This window comes from Arabidopsis lyrata, assembly GCF_000004255.2.
Source record: "Arabidopsis lyrata subsp. lyrata unplaced genomic scaffold ARALYscaffold_7, whole genome shotgun sequence".
Classification (NCBI taxonomy): Eukaryota; Viridiplantae; Streptophyta; class Magnoliopsida; order Brassicales; family Brassicaceae; genus Arabidopsis; species Arabidopsis lyrata.
In genome coordinates this window covers 10329734-10355033 of record NW_003302549.1, presented here as the reverse complement: position 1 = coordinate 10355033, position 25300 = coordinate 10329734, and the positions used below count along the sequence as shown (strand labels likewise).

Sequence of the window (25300 nt, the reverse complement as noted above, 5' to 3'; positions counted from 1 at the left end):
GGATCAAAGCAAACGAGTGGCCAAAGCAATAAACGAACGAGAGTGACCGATACGGAGAGTAACACTGACATAGATGTTGATTTATCCTTTCGTTTTGAGACCAAAGGATGCAATTATTTACATTTATTTAAAGAAATGTCTGTCCAAATTTTGTGATCAAGTTTCACGTGATGGTTGAGACTTATGAAAAAAACAATATTTGACATTTATGGCAATGAAAACTATTGAGACAGACTTGTTTGTTTCGTCACATATTTCGAATCGATCCGACCAAATGTTTTACTAGGTAATCGAGTCTTAAGAACCAATTACCTATCCTCTAGATCTATTTTCGCTAGACCAGTTAGGCAAAAAAAGTTTAACGATCGATGCGACTAAAAACAAGAAGCAATCTGTACAAATTGACCAAACCTATTGAAATAGAGATCATTAGGATAAACATTTTCATTAGGTTATCATATTTTATGAACTGAACAGTGAACCCATTACCACAAGTTAAACATTAGGAGTGGTTTAATCAATCTAAGCATTCGACCAATATACAAAAATCTAAACCATATATTTGAAATATGATCCATAGGAAGATAAAGTCATTGTTCAGGTGATAGTTACTATGATTGCTCTGTTTATCTAAATGCCAACCACACACAATGGTCCCCAAAGGATTTGAGCTCTACAATCTAACATAAGGAAATTGTTGATATTAGATATTTTCCAATTTCTATGGTAAATGACAATGACACTTTTAGCCTCGAATGTTGCAATGAAATGAAGTCCAAGCACATAATAGATTCTACTTTTTGTCTTCCTTTAGATATGATGATAAGAATTACGAAGCAAGGAGCAGAAAATAAGCACGTACAGGGTTTATTCTCAATCTGGGAGTCGATTCTTCCCTTTGTAGCTGCTCAAAACCCAAGAAACTTTGGACCGGCTCTGTAAAAAGAAAGAATTTGGAGAAATACAAGAAGGGTAAAGAGGAAGAGAGTGATAGATAGTTGAACTGAGGTTAAATTAGTAATCATATATAAGTATATGGTATAAAAAGAATTACATGTCAACTGAAACAAGGAAATTTTGCTCATGAAATTTTCCCCTTTTTTTTTTTATACTATGATTCTCATGACCAAAAAAAAAGAGAAAAATTAGGAGGGTGTGGAAGTGACAAAAGCCGTACCAAAAAATTCTTCTCCTACATCTTGAGCATGTGTGAATCAGCGAGTGACGAACTAAGATCTTCTCGAGATTGCGATCTCCGGCTTTGGAGACGCATTTGACTCCTGCGAGGGGAGGACCAGAAGGAACTAGTGCTGTCATATTGCATATCCCCTAAGCTATCAGAAGAACAACTATGCATAACGCAGCTGCTCGATGAGTACAATGAAGAAGATTCCATGAGCTGTATGCTGCTTCCAAAACTAAATGGCCTACGCGGTGATCCCCGAACTGTTGGACTCAATGGTGTCTTTACCCCTGAAAGAAAAAAAAAAAAAAAAAAAAACTATTAAGACTATATATCTTCCCAGAAAAAAAGACACAAGATAGACAATGTTAACAACTGAGAATAAAGACAATGTGAAGAACTGGCCATAACTCAAGATTATGCATAGTGAGTTACCTGTACTCATAGGACTCCATCGCTGGAATCTGAAGGGAGACGGGATATTAAGAACAGACGAAGCTGAGGCGCTATTGTGTCTAAAAAGTGGGAGATACGACTTTCTAAAGAATCTTGGCAAACAATTGCTGACGCGTGATAGTGCACAGAGAAGCAGAAGAAATGAGAAGAGCAAGATAGATATAAGGGCAATTGGGTTTATTTTCATGCTCAGAATCTCATAGCTCTTTAGTCCCAATGTAGAAGATAAAGCCTTCCCTGCTTCCAAAAGAGCTACTCCAAGTGTCCAAGTTATACTCCCAGACCCAATTATGATTTGCTTATCTGTAATATATAAACCTTCGCGTAACAAGGAGACTATGTATGGCGCTCTAAAGCAGTACTGTTCAATGAAGGGTTGTGGAGAAACACTGGTTCTGGCTACTTGCCAAGCCTTTTCACAAAATTCCCTACCCTTTTCCAAGACATCATCAAGGGAAGCTTCAGCACTTAAGTTGAAAAAACGGTACACCACGAAGAATCCGGATACAGCATAGAACTGACCATGAGGACGAGGGTAACCATCAGGAAGAGCACAAGGCTGCAAATCACAATCAACTCCATGTTTTGTGTTTGACCATTCAGAGCTATTAACAGCATTTTTTGCCAGTGCGCTGCACTCTCCCCAATTTGGAGCACCAACGAGCTTAATAGGAACTCCTGACTTCCCTTTCTTACCTCCTTGGACACTGGAAGCACATTGAGAACATATGTACTGTCCATTGTATCCAGAATTTAAGCAAGGATGTTTCATTTCCAATTTTCCTTCAATCAAATCAGATTTATTGACATTTGGTAGCCTCTTTAAAAGATGAACAACAGACCTTTCAAACGCATCATTAAGACCATATCCGGCAAGAGAATATGCACTAAGATGATGGTTAACAGACCCGATTCTGAGATTTAGGTTGGTCTCATTATGTGTCCGCTCCTCATTCTCAAAGGTTACCTGCAATGATGAGCCACCTAAGTCAAGGGCACCAAATGTTGCCTTCTTTGGTAGGGCTCCCAACATGCTTGTTTGGTAGTTAAGGGCGGTCCATCCAAAATAAGCTTCCTCTGTACCACTGATGATCTTAACCCACTCCCTCCGGCAAGTGAAGGGAGACTTCGCTAGTATAGACCACACATTACCTAAAATCCAGCTTGAATCAGAAGGACGAAGCCTCCGGACGCCCGCTGTTGCATAAACAAAGAGAGATGTGGTTCTATGAGCATGCTTCGGGATTTGCTTCTCTGCCCACTGAATAAGGGGTTTTATCGCAGTTTTCAGGCCTGTTCTGTTGTTGACAAGCTTATCAAACCCAGGTTCTGTCTCCATCCGATCATAAGCACGACCCTTACTCTTTCTAGAAATACCTTCTGTCAAAGATTTCATAACAATGGGGAGACTACTATCTTTCTTGTAGTTTATAGAAGCCTGATAAACATATGCACGAGTCCCAGTACTTCCACAGTCGAACACAACATAATATCTTGATGCTCCCCGTGACCAGTTTGTATAAATATACATGGAGGCTATATACACCAGAAAAGCAAACAAAAACAGGCACAAAACAATCATAACCGCGCGGATCCATTTACGGCGTGTAGATGGATTGGTCCCATTCGGGACACTCCCCTTTTCCTTGGAAAAACTTGATCCATTTAGTCCCCATGATATAGTTTGTCGTTTAGCGCTTAAATCAGCTTCCCGAGCAAGAATGGATTCTTCAGGATCAAACCCATGATATGAAGAAAAATCTTGGAGAGACGCTGAATGTTTCAAACTATTCTTTCGTCCACCATTCCCAATACTGATGGAATCCGCCGCTGAAGTTCCTACATCCGGTGATGATCCAGTAGGCATATACGGAACAGATGATTGCGAACCCGCTGAAAATCGACTCGATGCAGCAGTAAAAAGTTCAGTAATCCTACCAAAAACCATGTCTCTTGCCTACATAAACTTCACACTGCTTTACTTAAAAGAAAACTAACAAACTCAACCCAACCTTCTCCGTTGTCTTTAGAATCAAATGCAGAAGCACAACAAACTCTTCAGATTCTTCATTCTTCTGCAGAAAATGTTAACTACAAAAATCAAATCAAATGCATTCGACACGAAAATAAACAATCTATGTGCTCAATCAAAAATCTAAGAAGAGAGCTTGAGTGATTCACAAATCAATAAACACAATCACAACAGCGATCTGTAGTTAAATCGACATTGCGATAACAACACAACGACTCAATCATAAAATTGAAAAGCTAGGGTACAATACCAGAAACACGCATTGGCATAGAACGAAGAACAAACTTCAACCACCGTCAAAGCTTCATCAGCACTTAGATCTCGTATCTCGCTCTGCGTCTAAGAAGCATGAGTTAATAAACGAATCGTCTTCTTCGTATAAGAAAAATCGAGAATCTCAAGCAGATCTGATGAGTATCGGGGCTAAAACCACACGACTCAGACCAGAGGAAGACGAAGACGTTGGAGAGATCCGTTTTGTGAAGAAAAGACCTCTTTGCCTTTTTGTCCTCTGATTTCTTTTTCTCTCTTCTAACAGAAAACGTCTTGCTCAATTTTCAATTTCTTGGGGAAAATTAAGAATATTTGAAAACGTTTGGGGTTGAAACGTAAATGAAATAAGTTTCTTTCTTTCTTTCTTCATAATCTAAAAAATTCGGCTATTTGTTGGTAAGAAAAATGCTAATGGCGCCGATATTAAAATGCTAATGGTGTGTCGTCGACAACATTTATCAAAACTGTTGAATATCTTTACAATATTGTAACCCATGTTTTTTTTTTGGTTGCCAAAAAAAAGGAAAAAAGTTCCACGTTTTTTTTTTCCTCGAAAAAGTGATCTAAATTGGGATAAAACCAACTTCTTTTTTGAATTCGTACATTTGCCACTATTGTTATGTGTTCTTACCAAATAAGCCACAGCTTTTTCTTCGATTGCTTTTTCCAACTTTATGAGATCCTCCTTAAACCTAAGATTTTACAAAAAGTTATAACTGTATATCATATAGTGTAGACAATATATATCTTGCACAGAATGTTATCTATTGCTAAAAAAAATTCAAAGGTCAGATAAAATGTTAGATGATCTAAAACGAATACGAATTAGATGTATATTTCAAGATTAAATGGAGCAACACTGTGAATCTGTGATTAATATTAAGGTAATCAAAGAAGATATTAATAAGAGATGAAAGTTAACAAAATGTATAATAGCTGTAATGGGTTCTGGTCTCAATCTTAACTTCTTTTGGTTTCTTTAGTCTGCAGATTTCACAGAGGAACTGGGTAATCCAGAAAACAACTGTCCTAGTCTGTTAACTGTCCCATTAAATATCAGAGGCTCTGAGGTTTTTAGACCATGAGACGCAATCCCAATCCCGGAACCCGCTGTTTTTCGCTCTCTAAACGATGCCCAAGTGACCATATAGAGTCCTAGAATGATGAAGAATCCACCCACAACACTGCACGGAGGAAAAGAAACCGAAAGTATTAAACTTGGAAGTGAGAATGTGGATGGTTAAAAAAGATTCCAGAAAATGTATTTAACCTTCCGAGATAAATAGGGCTACCGAGAAAGATTCTCGATAGGAAAGCTGATGCAGCGGGCTGAAGAGGATTGTAGAGAGCAACCAAGGCAGGACCAATAATCTTATTGGACCAAGTCAAGAGTCCATAGTTTAGTGCTGACGCGATAACTCCCTAGAGAGAAGGAAAACCAGATGAATTGTGTCAATGATTACGCGAGAAACATGTGACGTGAGTAGATGAAAAAAAACCTTGATGCAACTTACTGCATATATAACTGCAAGAACCTCAGATTGTGTTAGCCTCCAATCCAATGGCTCCTTTACCATAAAGAAAGCTGTTGTGCACATTAGTACTGTACCAAAGAAGTATGATAATGCAGCAACAGAAAGATTTGCCGGATACTTCTTCAAAAGTGGCGCCTGGAGAGTTTCCATTACATCCACATTAAAAGACACATGCACAGAGGTTAGTAGGCTGCAGTTTATGCGTTGGTCTAAACCAAACCAAAGAAACCGAAACAATGAAGAGATCTACCTGAATGGCAAGAAAAGTAGCCATACACATGCAGTTTCCAATCAAGCATAAAACTCCAATGTGCCATGTCTCAAATCCAAGATCGAGAAAACCAGAGACTAACCACCCAGTAGGCTCAGGTTGACCTTTAGCACTGATTTCATTGTTCATCGCAAAGTCTGCATCTTTATCTCCTAACAAGGCCGGACCTCGAAATAGAACCATAAAGACAGCACCCATAACACACACAAGTGTGCCTCCAACCTTAGTTTGACCTTCGATTCTCAACAAATTCACTCTTTCTGTACTGCATACAAAGTAGGAGACATCAAAAAAACCAAAAGTGAAGGCACATCTAAGAGGATAACTCTAAAAAAGAATCATACTCACCCCATCATTACAGCCAAGAGAAAAGTAAAGACCGGGATGGATGGTTGAATGGCAGCAGCATAAGTTGGATTTGTGTATGTAAGACCGATAAGAAATAACAATTGGTTCCCAAATACCCTATCAAAATTGAGATCAACCAAGATGTTTAATCTTCATAAACATGAATACAAGATACTTAGACCGGATAGAGATGATTTCTTACCCTGCTAAGCCCAGAAAGAAGAATGACAAGAGAAGGCTTTTATTCATTGGAGTTCTGATCCTTCTACATACATGAACGACGAACACGGTTCATTGATTAGATTTTGAAAACTTGAGAACATTCAAAGTGGTCTCGCATAAACTTGACGCATTACAACCTCCCACACCATTCTTTCATTTACTGATAGAACTAGACAAGCCTAGCTCGAGAAACCAGATCCTAGTTCAAATGTACTTATCTCGTAAAACCCCGAAGAAGAGACATGGAACTCAGAGAACATGGTAACTAAATCTACTAACAGTGGAAGCAAAACGGAACACAAATCTCAACTTAAATCTACACACATTGCTCCAAATCTGAAATCTAGTTCTTCTACTATGAAGATGACATTGACTTTTAATACCCAGAAGAACTTATACAAATTCATCAGAGAGAAACGCTAAATCAAAATCCAAAAATCCATACTAATGGATCAAGCAATAACAAGGGGGCTGTATAGTTCTCACTTCATATAAACCCACAAATCGATCATAAAACCAGGAAACCATTCTCGAGAGCGTAACTCAGAACTAAAAACAGAGGAAACAAATGAAGTTGAAAAAGATGATACCTTTCGCGGAAGTAAGCAAGAGGAGCGAGAATAGAGAGAGCAAGAAGATCACGGCATACACAGAAGACAAGCTGGTTGACTCCAACGTTGAGAGCTACTTTTGTAATCACATGGTATCCGCCATTAAAGAGCTGAACAAACGCCATGGCAGTGTGCGCCATCCGAGCGTCTCTCTCCGCCGCCGATCCGCCTCCGCTCAGGATCATCGGCGCCGTCATCTTTCCGATTTACTCGGCCCGTCTCACTACTCTCTCTCTGACTTGTTATAAGTTATAGATGAAGCGAAGACCAAAAAAGTGAGATCCTTTAGATGAAGCGAAGACCAAAAAAGTGAGATCCTTTACTTCGTCAGCAACGAATCTCCTTCTTCTATTTGTCGAGTCTTTTCTATAGGTTCTGTGCAAAATTTCTTCAATTTTTATACAATTTTATGAGATTTTTTTCTATTTTCTTTCAAATCGATCTACTTTGATTTGAGCCTGTACCATTCTAGATATTTTATATTCGTGTATTATTAAATTTGGTTATGGCAATAGGCTGCCTAATTTAGAGGGTGTTATTGATTTGTGATTTAAATAGAGTTTTGATGACTTTAATAAAATCATAGAAAGTGAATAAGTGAATGATTTAGAAGAATTGTTAGAGAGTTTTCTATAGTTCTGTTGATTAGTTTTTCTATAATCTTGTAGAGTCTCCCAAACAATCTCAATATTTCAGCATACTTTTCATGACTTTATTTTGTAAAGAAAAGTATTTAAAATCATAAACCAATAACACAATAATTGAATTCATTAACAATTATAGATTGTCATAGATTGTTTTGTTTTAGTTGAATAACACAAAACTTTTAATGACTTTATAAAACTCTTAATCCAATAACATAATATTCATTAAGATTTTAAATGACTTTTTACAAATCACAAACTAATAACACCAAACTTTAAGAGAGTTTAACAAAATCTTGATTGAATAACAACAGATTCTACATAACAATTAAAGTCATTAAAACTCTATTTAAATCACAAACCAATAACACCCCCTTAGGCATATCAATCAATTCCGCATAATTTTTTGATCATCTCAAATTTTATTATTGAAATTTGTCTCTGAACCAAGATAAAATACAAATCTCAAACAATGAAAATTAAACCGACGTACGAAAGAAGAATTATCGAAAACTAAACTAGAGGAAAACGTGTGTATTCCCCAAAAACTAAGCTCTATATAAGAGAAGCATGAATATTGTCAATTGTCAAAAAAAAATATATAAGAGAAACATGAATACATTACAAAACAGAAATTTTAAAGCTGAAATTGAGAAATTGAAACCAAAAATTAAGGAAGTACACAAATTTAAACCCGAAGAAAAATACTTGACACAATCATTAAAGAAGATCCTTTCTTTCAAAGAAACTGTGAATGTTATTTACCAATACTGTCCACAGCCAACCAATCGATAATATTTCTTTTTTCCTATAACAACGAGGGATGATCTCTCGAAACCAAGTAACCAAGACTTCATAACCCAACAAGTAATGGCCAAAACTGAACCTCATATAAAACTTCTGGATGCGGCAGAGACGATTGGTATAATAAAATTAAATTTTCGGACAATAATAATAAATTTTGAATTTTCATATATATATATATATATATATATATATTTGAATAATCATTTGACTGAAAATATAATTAAAGTTTACAAATAAACAAAAGAAATAATTAATCACAATTGCAAAATATACAGGGTAAATTAAATGTTTTTTTTAAATACAAAAGTTTACAAATTGAAATTCTAAAGAAGCGGAAGGAGTAATTAAATTATTACGAAGAGTATTTAAATAACCAAAAAGCCCAACATCGGAGGGGAAAGCGTCAGTTATGCCACAAATTCAGAAAAAATGATCTCGCCTGCCATTCATTAATCTGAATGCCACTCATAATATGAAATTCCTCAATTACCTTTAATGAAATATATCAATATATTTAATTCAAAACAAAGTAAAACAAGAATATATATATATATATATATATATATATATATATATATATATATATATATATATATATATATATATATAAATTAAAGTGGTCCCACATATAATAAAGTCGGCCTGACACGATAAAATATTAATAAAATTTATGTATTATAATTACAGTTGCACGTACGTTTATCTTCATAGTTGTACTTTGACGATTTTTACGTATTTGTAGTTGTACCTTAATATAAATTTTTATGTTGTAGTTGACCACGAGATTTTCTACTTTTAGTTATCATTTAGAAGGTTTTAGTAATACTATTTTCACGAAATCATGGTTTTTTCCTTTTTGGCATTATAAGAGAAAGACATCTCTTCTTTGCTCCGTTCTGCTTCTCCTCATAAACCCGAGCTCAGCTCGCCCGCCTATCTCGCTGGTCGTCACTTCTTCTGATCAGATTAGAATCAGACATATGATGAATAGTATAACTAAAAAATAATAGGACAACTGGTACAAATGATACAACTGTAACATTTTGTGTAATTCGTAATTATGTTTTATTTTATTTTATTTTAATGAAACAATGAGGATACCAAACGTATCTTGAAATGTAAAAAAACAAATTTAAATCAATAAAATATAAATTTATAATTTTTTTAATACATATTCTTGTTTTCACATAAAACACTTCTTATATTGTAAGGAAGACTTTGTAAGTGGTCCCTCTCTATAATACAAAAGTTGTGAAAACTATGATTTTGTGCAAATTTTACTATGAAAACCTCATAAATGATAATTAATGGAAAAAAATTATAAGACCAACTACAACATAATAATGTATATCTAGGTCCAACTAAAAATACGCAAAAATTATCAAAGTACAACTATGTGGATGAACGTACAACTGTACATATAGGGACAACTATGATTATAACACACAATATTTTATTAATATCCCGCCGCCAAAGATATTAATAAGTTGTGAAAACTATGATTTTGTGCAAATTGTACTATGAAAACCTCATAAATGATAATTAATGGAAAAAAATTATTTGACCAACTACAACATAATAATGTATATCTAGGTCCAACTAAAAATACGCAAAAATTATCAAAGTACAACTATGTGGATGAACGTACAACTGTAAATATAGGGACAACTATGATTATAACACACAATATTGTATTAATATCCCGCCGCCAAAAATCCGCTTTACCACACGTGGGATCTCTTTGGATACTTTTCAAAAGTTAAAAATTTTTGAAATTTCTCTTAATTCCTCTATTTTTTTTTTTAGTTTTTCGGTGGAGATTTATAATCCAATTTTATTTTATTTTTGCAATTTTTTTACACACGTAGTTATACTTAAATGTACCAATTGGACCAAAAATCATTACTTTCTTGTATGTAACCTAGAAACGTAGTTGTACCTAGATATACCAATTGTATCTACAAAACTAGTTGCATACATGAAAGTTATTTTAGTAAATACGCTTGACTTGTGACTATTATTGATCTCTGTTTTAGTTCTGAGAATGGAGGTTTCGATCTTTGTATAAATCGTTCATTTTGGTTTTCAAGAGTCTTTCTTCATCACTTGTGGGAGCCAATTCTCTGTTTTTTAATGATCTCTTCACGGCCTTGGCTTCAAGAGCGGCTGAGTTTGCTAATCCGTGAAGCAAAAGTTTCATAAAACGCAACAATGTACTGAATCACCATCCCGCTATCTCTTCCACGACTACAACTTATCTAAACGATTGGGGCTCATTGGACGGGAAAACTGACCGGAGCGTCCAAGGTGACGAGGTACAAAAGCTCAGAAAAATCCACTTCGTTTTGTTTCAAAGCCTTTGATATGAAATCAAAACGAAGAGAATAAACTCAAAGAGCTAAATATCTCTTGGGTAGAGCCGCTGGTGAAAGAACCACGACAAGAATAGCTCCGGCGTAGCGAATTCGAAGGACTCAAGGATGGGATCAAGCTAGAGACTGTTGCTGAGCATGAGATCTATAGCGCGTTCAGAGAAAGGGAGACATAGGTGGAGTTGAGAGAATCATGGATTTAGACGTAGAAACCTTGATTTGGCCATAGATCGGAGCTGGCGAGAGCTGGTATGATTCCGATGATTTGGAGTAATGTGGATCTGTGTTCGGAAGCGGGATGTGTGCCGAAGTTTATACATTGAAGGAGTTTTAGTAAGATTTGTGTGTTTAAAGAATATAGAAAATTTTTGACAATAAAAAAAAAAAAGAGAAAAAAACACAGAGAAGAAGAAGAGAAGAATACGTGCCTTGCTATTTTTAAGTTTTAAATTTATTTAAGTAGATAAAAGATGTGAATGGATTTAGATCTGGGTGGTTGACCCATATTTTAGTTGGTTTGGGTCGATAATCCAAAAAAGGATGGTTGGGTCAGTAATTATTGGAACTTATCAAGGGTTTCAAAGTATTTTTGCTACCTTTTCGATAGAAAGAAAAAGAAAAAAGAAATAACTTTTATAACGGTGGCATAAGCGAACACTTTTTTTCACATCGGAGGCATTGGGTAATTTTCACATCGGGACATGGACGGCGAAGGGGAAGGAAGCGGAATACGGCTGAGCAAGAGATTCGCCGGCGGGAAGGTCACCGGCGGTAGCTTAGAAGTTGATTACAAGACCAAATCCGGTACCGCTTGGAGCCACTCTTTCCTGAACCAGAAGCCATGGCATCCGCTTTCTTATCCCAATCAGCGCCGCAAATGGATCGCCGAGCAGACTCATGCCCAACACGATCGCAGAGCCGAAGAAGTGGCCCGCGAGGTACATCATCGCACATGCTCTCCATTTTCTCTTAATTGATTCAATTCGTGTTTTTCTTACTTCCTTTTTTTCTGGATTTACAGTTTGCGCAAGAGCAGGAATTCTTCAAGCAAGCAGCTCTCATCTCCAAGAAAGAAAGAGAGAAGGTTAGTTCTTTTCTCAGCCAGATTAGGGTTTATGTTATTCAGATCTTGCTTTGAGCTCTAATTCTCTGTACAACTTCGTTCACTAGTGCCCTAATGCTTCAGATTAGTGTTTCTGTATTCTGATGAGGATAGTTTCGGATATTTAGACTGAATTGTAATATCCACTTGTTGCTGACTCTCATCAATCACAATCCTTTTGAAATATTGTCTTAACTCTTGGAACTCTTTTGATCCTGAGGTAGATGTCAAAACCTATACAATTATTGAAATTTGGTGAAACTAGCGATTTTACTTAGTTTTGTGTTACATGATATTGACCCTGAGAGTAATGGGCAGATCGAAACGATGAAAGCTGTGAGCTTTATGTATGTTCGTCCACCTGGCTATGATCCTGAAAGTGCCAAAGCAGCAGAATACGCGGATGATAAACACAAGGGTCAGGGTTCTTCAACTCAGGATCCAATGGCGGAAGACAATGTTGGTTCTAGGTATGTTGACAGAAACAGATATTTGGTTTGACAGATTATTGCTAGGATGATATTAAGTTAATTCCTTGTGGGGGAAATTTGACAAGAATTTGTTTTCTCTCTGGCGCAATGCAGACCAGAAGAATCACAAGGCGGGGGAGACCGCACAGGTCAGGAAAGGAAGAAACCACGACCCAAAGATGTGTTTGGGCGTGCTCTTCCTACTGAAGAAGAATTTGAGGTCCTTAAAAATGCACCAAGGTATTGCCATATTTTTTTACTCTTGCAATTATGTTAATCATTAAGTAATCATTAAGTGCTCCAGTGTCATTGTGGAAATATTGCAACATGTAAATGAAATTTTTCTCATCACATACTATGATTGGAATTGTGCAGGATGGAGACTGGTATTCCTGGGCGAGTAAAGCCATTTGCAGTTGAAGTGCGTAATGTGAAATGTCTGAGATGTGGAAACTTTGGGCATCAAAGCGGTGATCGTGACTGTCCATTAAAGGATGCAGTAATGCCAAATGAAGAACTTCGATTGAAAAGAGATGATCCGTTGACTGCTATCATTGCACATACAGATCCCAGTGAGGTTGGTTTTAATTTCTCTTAATTCCCCATCTTTCAGAATCTTTCGTTAATTAGTTGGCTTAGGTATGGACAACTGAAGGTTCAATGGTTTATGTATCATTAACCGGAAATGCTCTCTAACTTTTTGCAGCCTCTGAAGTGGGAGTTGAAACAAAAGTCCGGCTTGAGTCCTCCTCGTGGTGGTTTTGATCCTGATGATCCAAATCAACAAATCGTCGCTGAAGATATATTTGATGAATATGGAGGTGAATTTCTTAATTCAGAAAGGTTTTTCTTTTCACAAATCCCATCTCATTTTTTATATTGTTACTTAATGTCAATTTCTTTTGATATCTCAGGGTTCCTTGAGGGCAGCATCCCAATCGAATTACTGAAGAGTATGTCGTCGGATAAGAAAAGAAAATCCAAAAAGAACAAAAAGCACAAGAAGCATTCATCTCGGACTATTGAGGAAACTGATGAATCTTCAACAGGCTCAGAAGATAGTAGAGAGAAGAGGGGATCGAAGAAGCGCAAGAAACTTAAGAACAAGAGCAAGAAGCATTATGATTCTGACTCAGTCTCCTCTGAAGGTTCAGACTCTGACAGTTACCGTCTGAGTAGGAGAAGACACACCAAGCATGTAGATCCGTCTGCAACATTAAAATCTGAGGTTTACCACCAAGGGAACATTCACAGAGAAAAGCATTACGATGACGAGAAGCACCAGAAACGGAAGGAAATCGTGGATAGACCATCTGCTTCATCCGATGATTCAGATTATTATAGAAGTCATAGTAGTAGAAAGAAAAGATCAGAAGATGATTACAAAAGCCATCACAGGGAGAGAAAGCAAGTGCATAGTAACGATCCTGTTTCAGAGAAAAGTCAGAAACAGTATTATTCAGAGTCTGGAAAGCGTCATAGAGTCGAGAAAGAGCATAGATATGATGAGAGAAGACACAGATACGTCGATATGGAGTCTGAAAATCGTCATAGATCCGAGAGGAAACCGAGATATGATGATCGTGATTCTGAGAGGCATCACAGGAGTGTGAAGGGGAAAGAAAAGCATGTGTATGAAGATCCTGAAGAGTTTTCTGACAGATACAGAAGCAAGAAGAATGCAGAATCTGATTCGGAATCAAACCGTAGAAGTAGAAAGAAGCTGCAGAAGCATGAGTTATCATCGGAAGAAGAATCTCGTAAGTATCGATACAGCACTAACAGAAGGAGAAAGTGAGTCTATGCTATGTCAATTGTCCTGTACCAAGAGTCATGGTTCCGGTCTGAATGAGATTGCGAGATATGTACGATTGGTTTTTTTGTCGTTGTATATTTTGGTCTTTTTGAAGCTTAAATGAGCCTATGACTGTTTATAATTTGATCACGTGACAAGCCAGTTAGCCACGTGGGAGCAATAAAGCCAAAAAACGATTAACAACGAATAAACGGTGCGTTTTATAATTGTTGCTTTCCCGCCGGAGTCATTTGGAGACAAAGGGAGAGAGAATCCATGTCCTTGATTCACCGACGGTTAAAGTGTTTTCCTGGATTGTCGTCTGTTAATGCTTGGAACTTTCAAGTACGTGAAGCGGTTAATCGAAATGATCCGGTGGAATCACTTCTTCTGTTTCGAGAAATGAAGCGTGGAGGCTTTGAACCGAACAACTTTACTTTTCCATTTGTGGCGAAGGCGTGTGCTAGGCTCGCTTATATTGGGTACTGTGAGATGGTTCATACCCATTTGATAAAGTCTCCGTTTTGGTCTGATGTTTTCGTTGGGACAGCGACGGTTGATATGTTTGTAAAATGTGATTCTCTGGATTATGCCGCCAAGGTGTTTGAGAGAATGCCTGTGAGAGATGCTACCACTTGGAACGCAATGCTATCTGGATTCTGTCAGTCGGGTCACACGGATAAGGTGTTTTCATTATTTCGTGAAATGAGGCTCGACGAGATCCCACCTGATTCTGTGACTGTTATGACCTTGATTCAATCTGCATCGTTTGAAAAAAGTTTGAAGCTTTTGAAGGTCATGCATGCTTTTGGGATACGTTTAGGTGTAGATTTACAAGCTACAGTTTCCAATACTTGGATTTCTGCTTATGGGAAATGTGGTGATTTGGATTCAGCAAAGTTAGTTTTCGAAGCTATTGACAGAGGTGACAGAACTGTTGTGTCTTGGAACTCTGTGTTCAAAGCATTTGCAGTTTTTGGTGAAGCATTTGATGCTTTTGGTCACTACCGGTTAATGCTGCGTGATGAGTTTAAGCCGGATTTGAGCACCTTTATTAACTTGGCTGCATCGTGTCAAAACCCTCAAACACTAACCCAAGGAAGATTGATTCATTCTCATGCAATCCATCTCGGTACAGATCAAGATATCGAAGCGATTAATACCTTCATTTCTATGTATTCGAAATCCGGGGATTCCTGTTCAGCGAGGCTTTTGTTTGACATAATGCCTTCCAGAACATGTGTTTCTTGGACTGTGATGATAAGTGGGTATGCCGAGAAAGGGGATATGGATGAAGCTTTGGCCTTATTTCATGCCATGGCCAAAACTGGAGTGAATCCAGATTTAGTTACCTTACTCTCCCTCATTTCAGGTTGTGGAAAATTTGGTTCACTGGAGATTGGAAAATGGATCGATGGTAGAGCAGATATGTACGGTTGCAAGAAAGATAATGTCATGGTTTGCAATGCTCTTATTGATATGTACTCAAAATGTGGAAGTATAGACGAAGCTCGAGACATCTTCGATAACACGTCTGAGAAAACTATGGTCACATGGACTACAATGATAGCTGGATATGCTTTGAACGGAATCTTCCTAGAAGCTATGGAACTTTTCAGCAAGATGATAGATTTGGATTATAAACCAAACCACATAACATTCCTTGCCGTCCTTCAAGCTTGTGCTCATTCGGGTTCTCTAGAAAAAGGTTGGGAGTATTTCCACATCATGAAACAAGTATACAACATCAGTCCTGGACTAGACCATTACTCTTGTATGGTAGATCTTCTTGGAAGAAAAGGAAAGCTCGACGAAGCATTAGAACTCATCCATAACATGTCAGCTAAACCCGATGCTGGCATATGGGGTGCATTGCTTAGTGCCTGCAAGATCCACCGTAATGTAAAGATAGCTGAGCAAGCGGCTGACAGTCTCTTTAACTTGGAACCGCAAATGGCAGCACCTTATGTAGAAATGTCAAACATATATGCAGCTGCTGGTATGTGGGATGGTTTTGCGAGGATCAGATCAATGATGAAACTCTGGAACATTAAGAAGTATCCAGGTGAAAGCGTGATTCAAGTGAACGGAAAAAATCACACTTTCACTGTAGGAGAACGTGGTCATATGGAGAATGAAGCCATATACTCTACGCTGAATGGTTTGAGTTTGTTTGCGAGAGATGAAAAACAAATATTGCATAAAGATGTGTACAAAGAACAGAGTTATAAAGTTTTCATTTGATGACAATGACTTTTTAGTGGATTTGTTGTTATTATTACTTTTAGGATATAGTTTTGTGATGGGAGTTATCAACACTCCTTGTTTGAATAATTAATATTACAAGATATAAAGTAAAAGTTAATTATGATTTGTGGAGGACCAGATTCTATTGGCATTTCTTTATTTTATTCACCACCAATATTTTTTGGAATTTATCAAATTAAAAGGATGAAGACTTTATAGACACTTTAAATAATTACATTACAGAAAAAGATATTTTTCCTTAATCATGTTCTTAAAACTCCGTGTCCATTGCGCGTTCCCACGTCGTAGATATTTTCTTTACTACGATACGCTTCACCTTTTAATTTTTCATATTTTCATTGAAACCCCAATACTTTTATAAGGTTTTTAAACACCCACTATAGTCACAATATCCATACAAACACCTATTTTTCAATGCATCATAAGTTCACAATACTCATTAAGAGATCAAATAATTGTATTGAAGCTTATATTGTGACTGTTTATTGTATCTGGAGTTTAGACACGATTGAAGTTCTGAAGACTAGAGTGCTTAACATATGATTTTCATAATAATACGAGGACTAGAAAACAATAAAATATAAAATAGGCAAAAATGCTTATTCAAAAATGGTAAACGCGTTAAGTAATTAATATTTGGAAACAAGCCTATCCATCCATATATATCCCTCTCTTCTCCATTTAAGCTTTTGTTCTTCTGTTCCAATTCATTCTCTAACATTCTTCGCAAATTCGTATCGGTAAATTTTCCTTTCGATCGCACTTTTATCTTTGAATCTTACGTATTAACCGTGATCGATCGAAGCATATGTAGTTATGTGCTTTGTTTTTCTCTATTTCTCTGGATTCGTATGATCGAATTGCTGAATATGGTCTCTGATATTTTTGTATGTGGATCCATTTTTTGTGTTATATCTTTAACGTGTATGATTGTTGTGATCAGTGAGAATTATGTCTCAGATTTGTTTTGAAACGACCAAGTCAAATGTTAAGTTTGCTTGATCTTTGACCATGGTGATGATGTATCTAAATCTTGCAGGTTTTAAGTGAAAAACAATGGGAGGTGGTAAAGACAAGCATCATGATGAGCATGACAAAGGGTTTCATGGTTTTCCAGGAGGAGGACATCATTACCCACCTGCTCAAGGAGGGTATCCTCCACAAGGTTACCCACCACAAGGGTATCCTCCAGCTGGAGGCTATCCGCCTGCTGGATATCCTCCTGGTGCATACCCTGCTGCACCCGGTGGTTATCCTCCTGCTGGCTATCCTGCACCTGGAGCTCACCATTCAGGTATTATCCCGTTAAAGTGCTCTTCTTTGTAGTTTTGGTATCATGATGCTGTTAATAGGAAAATGGTTTGTAAATGTTGATGGTTTCTATGCAAGAGCTATGGAGTGTACTTTGTAGCTTGTTTGGATTATCAACCTGCTAAATATTGTTAAGTTTGAATGGTAATAGAACAAGAGTTTGTAAATGTTTCTGTTTTCTGTGCAAAAGCTAAGGATTTTTCTTCAAGTTTTCTGGATTGTCATCCTTTGGGAATACTGTGTCAGTTTGAATGATAATAGGGAAATAGTTTGTAAGTGTTGTTGTTTTCTATATAAAAGCTAAGAACTGGCCTTGTAGTTTGCTAGATTACCAGCCTGCTACGTTTTGTCAAGTTTAAATGATAACAGGACAGTAGTTTCTTAATTGTTCCTGTTTTTTGTGGGAAAGATACGGACAAATGAGTTTAGTATTCTTTTTTTGTGCTCCATTGGTGTTTATTGGTCTAAATATTGAACCTTTTAGGTGTTTTTGAAGTGGCATTCAGATAACATTGATGTTTTAACCTTAACTATCTAGTACAAGTACATTTTAATTCGATAGCAATTATCATATGAACAACTTTGTGGTCTCTTTGATCCGTTCTGGTAATTTGGGGTTCTCCATGTAATACTTTTTTGTTTTTTAATCAGGACATTCTAGTGGTGGAATCGGAGGCATGATAGCAGGGGCTGCAGCAGCCTATGGAGCTCACCATGTTGGTCATGCCTCTCACAACCCTTACGGGCATGCTGTAGGACATGGAGGGTATGGCCATGGCCCTGCTCATGGCTTTGGTGGTCATGGTCATGGTAAGTTCAAGCATGGAAAGCATGGAGGCAAATTCAAGCACGGAAAGCATGGAAAGCATGGCAAGCACGGGAAACATGGTATGTTTGGAGGAGGAGGCAAATTCAAGAAGTGGAAGTAATCTCAAAAAACCCCTTTGATCCTCTCCTCCAGTATAGTCTCATTACCTGACCGATGTTTCTAATAATCTCCCTTCAAAACATATTACATTTTAACTATGTCGGTTTAGAGATTGCTGGTTCGAGAGAGTGCTAGTATAAATCTTATGGTCTCTGCAGAAGAGGTTTCTTTAATCTCTCAATAGCAGATTCTTTGAAACTTATCTATAAATTTGGTATTGTAATGACAGTTTGTGTTTGCTTTTTCTCTCTCCCTCTCTCTCTCTTTTTCAATATCTCTTCTGTTTGATAATCTGATGTTGGTGGAGTTCTCAAAAATATTTATGCTATTGTAGATACTGACCTTGAATCTTGTTCTTCTTCGTTTTCTTGCCTTTATTTTTGATTTGGTCCTGTGAACTCCAAAGTGCTTCAAGGTTGTCTTCTGTACTTGATAAGTTTATAGGAAAGCATATATAAAATTTAATCACACTCTATGAAATAACGAGACAATGACTCGAGGTCGTGCAAGAATAGTTTGTTGTTCTCTGATTAGGGATTCGCTTTTACAGAGAACAAGTTCTGATTTTTTTTTTAATTTAGCATCTGAAATAATTTTGATTTTTGAATAGTTGACATGAAATAATATTTGTTAACACAAATGAACAGATAAACTAAACAAACAAACTTTCCTTAAGAGGCCTACCTAAAAAAAAAAAAAATACTTTCCTTTGAGAGTAAAGAAACTATATTTTGGAAGACAATTTTTACAAGTTTCTCCTTCGAAACTAGAAAGTTCATAACGACAAAACAAATTCAATTTATTACACAAGTGAAGGGCTTTCGGACAAGTTGCTATGCTCAGACCAGTGTTTTTAAACCCGATCCGGACGGTGAACCGGACTACCTTCTGGGTTACCGGGTCACTGGGTCAACCGGGTTCGACCACGGGTCAATTGATTAAAATTTAATTAATATATTTAATATTCATAGAGAATATATAGTTTTTATGAATATAAAAATAAAAATATTCATACTATATTTACAAAATATGAAGTCTAACAATAATAATAAAGTAATTCAAATTAAATTTTTAAATCCAACTAAAAGTCTAAAATTGTAACAAATATTAAAATAGTAGGAGATCGCCAATAACAGAAATAAACTAATAAAACATCACGAATTCAAAACAACTAATATCGGTTATTTCTCTCACCATTTCATTTATTCTCCTTAAACGGTACTGTCATGTTTCATCAAAATCTAAAACATCAAATGAGTCTAAGAACTACAAAAGAGTTCTAAAAATAATTGAATAGAGTCTAAAACTCTAAATTTTATTCCAAAATCAAATGATATTTTTAAAACCCATACCCAGCCGGTTCAACCGGTTCACTGGGTCGCGGGTTAATGGCAGGATTTTGTGGGTTTTTCCGGTTTTAAAATTGGCGGGTATTAGCATTAAACTCAAACCGGAAAAGTATTCGGGTCGTGGGTTAACCGGTCGGACCGGGCGGTCCGGGTCGGGCATGAAAACACTGGCTCATACCAAACTGTGACCGACCCAAGCCCAATAAAAAGCGAATCGGGTCAAACGAAAACAGAGTAATTCAGAAAACCCTAAATTTGCTTCTTTTTTGTTGTCTTTCTTCATTTTGCGCAAAGCATAACTATCAAGTGCGTGTGCTCTCCGCTGGTTCCTTAAAAGAATCGGCACACGCTTTTTCATTTCAATCTTCCTCTACGAATCTCTCAATCATCTCAGGTACTACTAATCTCAATTTCCCTTTTTCTCCTCCATGGAGATTTAGATTTCAAGTCAGATGATGTTTTATATGTAACCGATTTTGAATTTTTTTGGGGCTTATCGGTGTTTGCTTCCCGATTGATTCACAGCTGATTTCTACATCTGGGATTGTATTGAGCCATCGATATACCTTCAAAACTTCTATAATTTGTATTGAAAGTGTTTGGATTTGTTGTTTTCTATCTCTCGATTGTTTTGATTTCTGGGCAAAAGTGTCAACCTTTCTACTATTTTCTTAGTTACACCGTATGGGCAAGAAAAAAGGACACAAAAGTTGGTGCTAATGATTCCCATTTATGTCTTTCGTTACCATGCAGCATCTGAACATCACATTCAGACGGGATCCCACTAATTTCAGACCAAGAATCAACAAATTGGAGTCGACCAAAGACAGGGAGCAAAAGTCTGCAGGCTCATACTACTACTTGGATGATTAGGACAACTACCACGAGGTTCTTGATCTCTAAAATCCAATCATGTTTTCTCAATCATACAACGTTTTATGGAACCAATATCTAAAATGTTTGTTTTCTCTTAATTTCCTCTATGGATTCACAGAATACAAGGGCATGAGCTGGATAAAACATTGTTCGAATTCCAGAAGGGCTTTTGCTTATAGCAAGATCTATGAACTCAGGATATTTTACGCAGCCATCTGTTTTCCGAGTGCATTTAGCAGATGTTTCTTTCTGGTCAAGCTTTTGATTGTTGTTTCATCAGTTTTGCTTCTTCGTATTTTTTTCCCACATCTTTTATTAACTGAGCAATAAAAGTTTCAGAATCTGTAACTTTTTTCTTTTTGGCTTTGTACTTCCCGAGTTGATGATTTCAACATTTACTGTAATGTTATTACTTTGGATTTTACAATGAATCTATTGCTTCTTGCTATCTTATTTTCTATCTTGTACAGAGTTAAATAGCCTCTAACCTTAGTCACTGATATAGGAAAACTTCAAGAAACACTATCCAACACTAACGTCAATAACACTGTAACCAGGTAGCTTCTTCAATGCATTATCCTCCACAATCTTCCGTAGCCGTACAGCTTCATCCCAACCACCCAACCCAACATAAGTATTCGCCAACGAGATGTAATAAGATGCGTTGTCTGGTTCCATTTCAAACAAAACTTCTGCAACTTCTGTTCCCAACTTTGTATCCCCATGATAGTTACAAGCGCTCAACAAAGCTCCCCACACACCTGCTTTTTGTGGCTCACCAATCCCTATGATGAACTCATAAGCTTCTTTCAGCTTCCCTGCCCGGCCAAGCATGTCAACAATGCAAACCCGATGCTCGGTAACTGGTTTAACCCCAAATTTTTCCTCCATTTGGTTGTAATATCTTAGACCTTCATTTATAAACCCAGAGTGGCTACAAGCTGACAATAGGCTTATGAAAGTGCTCTTGTTTGGCTCCATCCCTGAGTTACCACTACTCATTTCCTTGAATAGCTCCATTGCCTTCTCTCCCATTCCATGGAATCCATATGCAGAGATAACTGAGTTCCAAGCAGAAATTGATTTCACCCCCGAGTTTCTAAACACCTTCATGCCAGTTTCTAGCATCCCGCAGCTACTGTACATATCCACTAGTGCTGCACTGACAAAAGGGTTAGCTTGAAACCCACGACGAATGAGATGACAGTGTGCCTGCATACCATAGCTTGTTGACCCAAGCTGAGTCGAGGCAGACAGAAGACCAACAAATGTGATCTCGTTTGGCTCTAACTTGAGGTTTCTGAAGAGTTGAAACACTTCGCGTCCAGCTTTGTTCTGAGATAAAGCTGATATCACACAGTTCCAGGAACACAAGTTAGGGTCAGAGATCAAGCCAAAAACCTTCACTGCACTCTCAGTGTCTTTACATCTACCATACATGGTGATCAACGTATTCTGCAGTTGGGTGTCAAGTTCTCTCAGACTTTTAATAGCTAGACCATGAAGGCACCTTCCTTGTAAGACCAGTCTGAGGTTTCCACTAGCTGAAATAGTACCCAGAAGAGTAATCAGGTCATGACGAATTTTCCCTTCACGACTCATTGCTTGAAACGCTCTCAATGATTCTAAATGGTGACCACTTGATGCGCAGCCATAGATAACAGAGTTCCAAGATGTGAGATCCCTTGTTTCGAATATCATCTCTAACAGAAGAAATGCTGAAGTTAGGTCCCTGCAACCGATGTACATGTTTATTACTGAATTAGCTGAAAGGATATTATCCCCAAACCCTAGCTTTTGCAGCCAACAGTGGACTGATTTTCCAAAAATGAGAGAATCAGAGGAATCACAAGACGTAAGAATTGCCAACACAGTCGACAAGCTAAACTTTGAACAAGTATACTCACTGACAACTTCCCTGAACAGATTCTTAGCTTCTTGTGTAAACCCGTTTTGCGCAAAAGCAGATATCATCGAGTTCCACGAAACCAAGTCTCGATGTGTTGTGGTCTTGAACAAAAACTCAGCCTGAGTTGTTAAGCCACATTTACCGTACATATCAATAACGCTGTTTATTACCTCTAATGCTCTGGATTGCATCTCCCTGCGAACCGTATACCCATGAATTGCTCTTCCCTCTCGTGACAAACAAAAATCACCACATATGGAAGTTATTGAAACCACGGTGGAGATATCAGGCTGAATCTTATCCACCGACTGCATTTCCTTCAAAATACCAAATGCTTCCTCAAACATTCCATTTGCAGAAAGCCCATTAAGGATTGCATTCCAAGAAATAACATCCTTGCACAATAATTCTTCAAACACAGTTTCCGCAGCCTCGATGTCCCCACATTTTGAGTACATCGAAATGATCGAGTTGGCCACAGAGACATGAGCTTCTGGACTATAACCTGATTTTATAACCAACCCGTGGAGGGATTCACCCAAAGGAAGTTCTTCAAGACAAGAGCAAGCTGATATAACGCATGAAAAAGTCACATTATCAGCTTCTTGTCCTGAACCAATCATCGACTTGAAATATATCAGCGAATTCCTGGGATACCCATTTGCAAGACATTTAGTCATGATCGTGTTCCAAGAAACAATGTCTCGGTGCTCCATATGCGTGAACACGCACTCTGCGGAGCTCAAGTCCTCGCCTTTTGCATATAGATTCATCAATGCATTGCACAAGCTAGAATCCGAAACCAAACCAGTCTCTATTGCCAAACAATGAACCATTGGACATTTCTTTGAAAGATGTAAACTAGATAACGCCGAAACTGCAAGTAAAAGCGTGGTCGAATCAAACTCATTCCCCTTATGAATCATCTCAACGAACAATCCAACAGCTGCAATGTAACGACCATTTTGATTCAAACAAGTGATCATACTGTTCCAAACAATCACATCTTTCTCTTTCAGTTCACCAAACAGACCCAAAGAAGACACCAAGTCCCCGGTTCTACCGTAAATCGTTAGAAGCTTTGAAGATGTAGCTAAATCTTGGAGGAAACCACACTTCAGAGCGAAACAATGGATACTCCTCGGAGTCTCTGTCTCTATTCTCATCATAAAGGATCTAAGTACATCTCGCAAGAACATAAAACTAGCCTCCACAGTCCTATTATCTCTCTTGGGCATTTCGTCGAACAGGTTATATACACTAGGAGTAACTGGAGACAAAACAGAGGACGTGAAGTGTCGCTCATGTTTTATCTTACTGAAGTGAAAATTAGAAGACCGATATTCCCGGCGAAAAATTGAGTGCCTTAGAGAGTAGATTACATGACCGGAACAATAAATTCTCAGGTTTATCTTTGAATTTTTAACCATCACCAACAACACATCGGCAGTTTCCCGGCGCCGGCAAAAGAGAGTATAAACGACGAATTGGGTATTTATTGGGCCTAAGTTATATATTGGGCTTTTTCTCTTCATTTAAAATCGTAAAATGAGAAATGATTTAATTGGGGATTAGAACATTTTAATCAATGATTAATTAGAACATAATTAATCAAAGTCTCCCAGATCCGTACTGTACCTGTTACCTCTCCCGAAAGCAATGCCTATATTCAATGTTTTCATGTTCCCCAAATTATTAATAATGATCACTTTTCGTTTAATTCGATATGAATCATTTGATTAAATCAATAATTATACGTTCGTTTTTTTTCTTTTTTTTTTTTTTGTGCGATTTCGTTTTGATTTCTTTTAAGAACACATTATAATAATAAGTTGTTACTTATAAATTAACTGCATTAAATGTCGTTAACTATACGTTTGACGTACGTCTGCTTTCGTGCTCATCAAATTAGACCTACCACGTGTCTTCTACACTTAATATTGTTATTTGTCAATACATATTAAGCTCCTTTTTTGTACCAAAGTCAAACTAACATTATTGTTAATCAATATTGTATGTCTTGGTAGAAATTATTGTTGTTTAAACTTGAAAAGCTTGAGGCCCAAGAAAGCTTGAAGTCGGTGTGTTCAAGGGTTTTAAAGAAGTCGGTTTGTTTTAGGATTTGGAGTTATCAAAGACCTAATTGTAAAGGCGGTTTAGGAGTTATCTAACCCCTATAAATAGTTTGTATTGTGTTGTGTTTTTATGTGTGTGTTTTGAGAGAACAAGAGAGATTTGTGAGGTTTAAGTTTTGAGTAAAGTTTCTTAAACATAATAAAGAAAGAAGTCTTTGTTAATCACAAGTCTTTGTATCCCTAAAGTGTTCTGATTAATAATTGGTATCAGAGCAATATTGAATCAGAAACACGAAGATCGTGAAAGAACAAACGATGGCAGAACTTGTTCCCGTAGACAAGCCAAAAGAAATTGGATCCTCATCGATCCGGTGTCCGATGCTCAATAACACAAACTATACTGTGTGGACCATGAGAATGAAACCGATGCTCAGGGTTAACAAAGTATGGGAGGCTATTGACC

General features: G+C 37.2%; 6 protein-coding genes across 9 annotated transcripts; 3 read left to right on the top strand and 3 right to left on the bottom strand.

Annotated features, from left to right (window-relative positions):
• Positions 1–625: 625 nt before the first annotated feature.
• On the bottom strand, positions 626–4278 carry LOC9304022 (probable apyrase 7). 4 transcript variants are annotated; one of them, XM_021018795.1, is made up of 4 exons: positions 3922–4278; positions 1619–3714; positions 1178–1473; positions 626–936 (listed from the first exon to the last, which is right to left on the bottom strand). In XM_021018795.1, exons 2-3 carry the CDS (start codon positions 3585–3587, stop codon positions 1193–1195), a joined length of 2250 nt encoding a protein of 749 aa, XP_020874454.1. In that variant the 5' UTR covers positions 3588–3714; positions 3922–4278; the 3' UTR covers positions 626–936; positions 1178–1192. The 4 variants fall into 4 exon arrangements, with proteins under 4 accessions (XP_020874454.1, XP_020874456.1, XP_020874455.1 ...); XM_021018797.1 differs by lacking the exon at positions 626–936 and having other exon boundaries at positions 994–1473; positions 1619–3532; positions 3652–3714; XM_021018796.1 differs by lacking the exon at positions 626–936 and having other exon boundaries at positions 994–1473; positions 1619–3730; positions 3922–4276.
• A 515-nt stretch (positions 4279–4793) lies between these two features.
• On the bottom strand, positions 4794–7396 carry LOC9306068 (WAT1-related protein At4g19185). Its single transcript, XM_021018801.1, has 7 exons — positions 6911–7396; positions 6301–6363; positions 6099–6215; positions 5730–6015; positions 5459–5614; positions 5215–5366; positions 4794–5128 (listed from the first exon to the last, which is right to left on the bottom strand). Exons 1-7 carry the CDS (start codon positions 7126–7128, stop codon positions 4924–4926), a joined length of 1197 nt encoding a protein of 398 aa, XP_020874460.1. The 5' UTR covers positions 7129–7396; the 3' UTR covers positions 4794–4923.
• Positions 7397–11404: 4008 nt separating this feature from the next.
• On the top strand, positions 11405–14258 carry LOC9306067 (uncharacterized zinc finger CCHC domain-containing protein At4g19190). The gene is made up of 7 exons (XM_021018775.1): positions 11405–11692; positions 11776–11838; positions 12175–12326; positions 12441–12566; positions 12702–12903; positions 13033–13147; positions 13241–14258. The coding sequence occupies exons 1-7, from the start codon at positions 11456–11458 to the stop codon at positions 14122–14124; spliced, it is 1779 nt and encodes a 592-aa protein (XP_020874434.1). The 5' UTR covers positions 11405–11455; the 3' UTR covers positions 14125–14258.
• A 49-nt stretch (positions 14259–14307) lies between these two features.
• On the top strand, positions 14308–16532 carry LOC110226631 (pentatricopeptide repeat-containing protein At4g19191, mitochondrial). Its single transcript, XM_021018774.1, has one exon. The coding sequence runs from the start codon at positions 14398–14400 to the stop codon at positions 16363–16365; it is 1968 nt and encodes a 655-aa protein (XP_020874433.1). The 5' UTR covers positions 14308–14397; the 3' UTR covers positions 16366–16532.
• Positions 16533–17013: 481 nt separating this feature from the next.
• On the top strand, positions 17014–18978 carry LOC9304021 (glycine-rich protein A3). Its single transcript, XM_002869949.2, has 3 exons — positions 17014–17129; positions 17429–17683; positions 18352–18978. The coding sequence occupies exons 2-3, from the start codon at positions 17446–17448 to the stop codon at positions 18627–18629; spliced, it is 516 nt and encodes a 171-aa protein (XP_002869995.1). The 5' UTR covers positions 17014–17129; positions 17429–17445; the 3' UTR covers positions 18630–18978.
• Positions 18979–21186: 2208 nt separating this feature from the next.
• On the bottom strand, positions 21187–24537 carry LOC9304020 (pentatricopeptide repeat-containing protein At4g19220, mitochondrial). Its single transcript, XM_021019712.1, has one exon. It carries the CDS (start codon positions 24295–24297, stop codon positions 21376–21378), a length of 2922 nt encoding a protein of 973 aa, XP_020875371.1. The 5' UTR covers positions 24298–24537; the 3' UTR covers positions 21187–21375.
• Between the last annotated feature and the right edge of the window lie 763 nt (positions 24538–25300).

Coding starts and splice junctions, on each gene's coding strand:
- LOC9304022 (XM_021018795.1), bottom strand. CDS start 3,587: ATGGTTTTTGGTAGGATTACTGAACTTTTTACTGCTGCATCGAGTCGA. Junction 1,474..1,618: donor ATGGAGTCCTATGAGTACAG/GTAACTCACTAT, acceptor TTTTTCTTTCAG/GGGTAAAGACACCATTGAGT.
- LOC9306068 (XM_021018801.1), bottom strand. CDS start 7,128: ATGACGGCGCCGATGATCCTGAGCGGAGGCGGATCGGCGGCGGAGAGA. Junction 5,615..5,729: donor CTACTTTTCTTGCCATTCAG/GTAGATCTCTTC, acceptor GAAACTCTCCAG/GCGCCACTTTTGAAGAAGTA. Junction 5,367..5,458: donor TTCTTGCAGTTATATATGCA/GTAAGTTGCATC, acceptor CCTTCTCTCTAG/GGAGTTATCGCGTCAGCACT.
- LOC9306067 (XM_021018775.1), top strand. CDS start 11,456: ATGGACGGCGAAGGGGAAGGAAGCGGAATACGGCTGAGCAAGAGATTC. Junction 11,693..11,775: donor CCGAAGAAGTGGCCCGCGAG/GTACATCATCGC, acceptor CTGGATTTACAG/TTTGCGCAAGAGCAGGAATT. Junction 12,327..12,440: donor GAAGACAATGTTGGTTCTAG/GTATGTTGACAG, acceptor GGCGCAATGCAG/ACCAGAAGAATCACAAGGCG.
- LOC110226631 (XM_021018774.1), top strand. CDS start 14,398: ATGTCCTTGATTCACCGACGGTTAAAGTGTTTTCCTGGATTGTCGTCT.
- LOC9304021 (XM_002869949.2), top strand. CDS start 17,446: ATGGGAGGTGGTAAAGACAAGCATCATGATGAGCATGACAAAGGGTTT. Junction 17,684..18,351: donor ACCTGGAGCTCACCATTCAG/GTATTATCCCGT, acceptor TTTTTTAATCAG/GACATTCTAGTGGTGGAATC.
- LOC9304020 (XM_021019712.1), bottom strand. CDS start 24,297: ATGAAGAGAAAAAGCCCAATATATAACTTAGGCCCAATAAATACCCAA.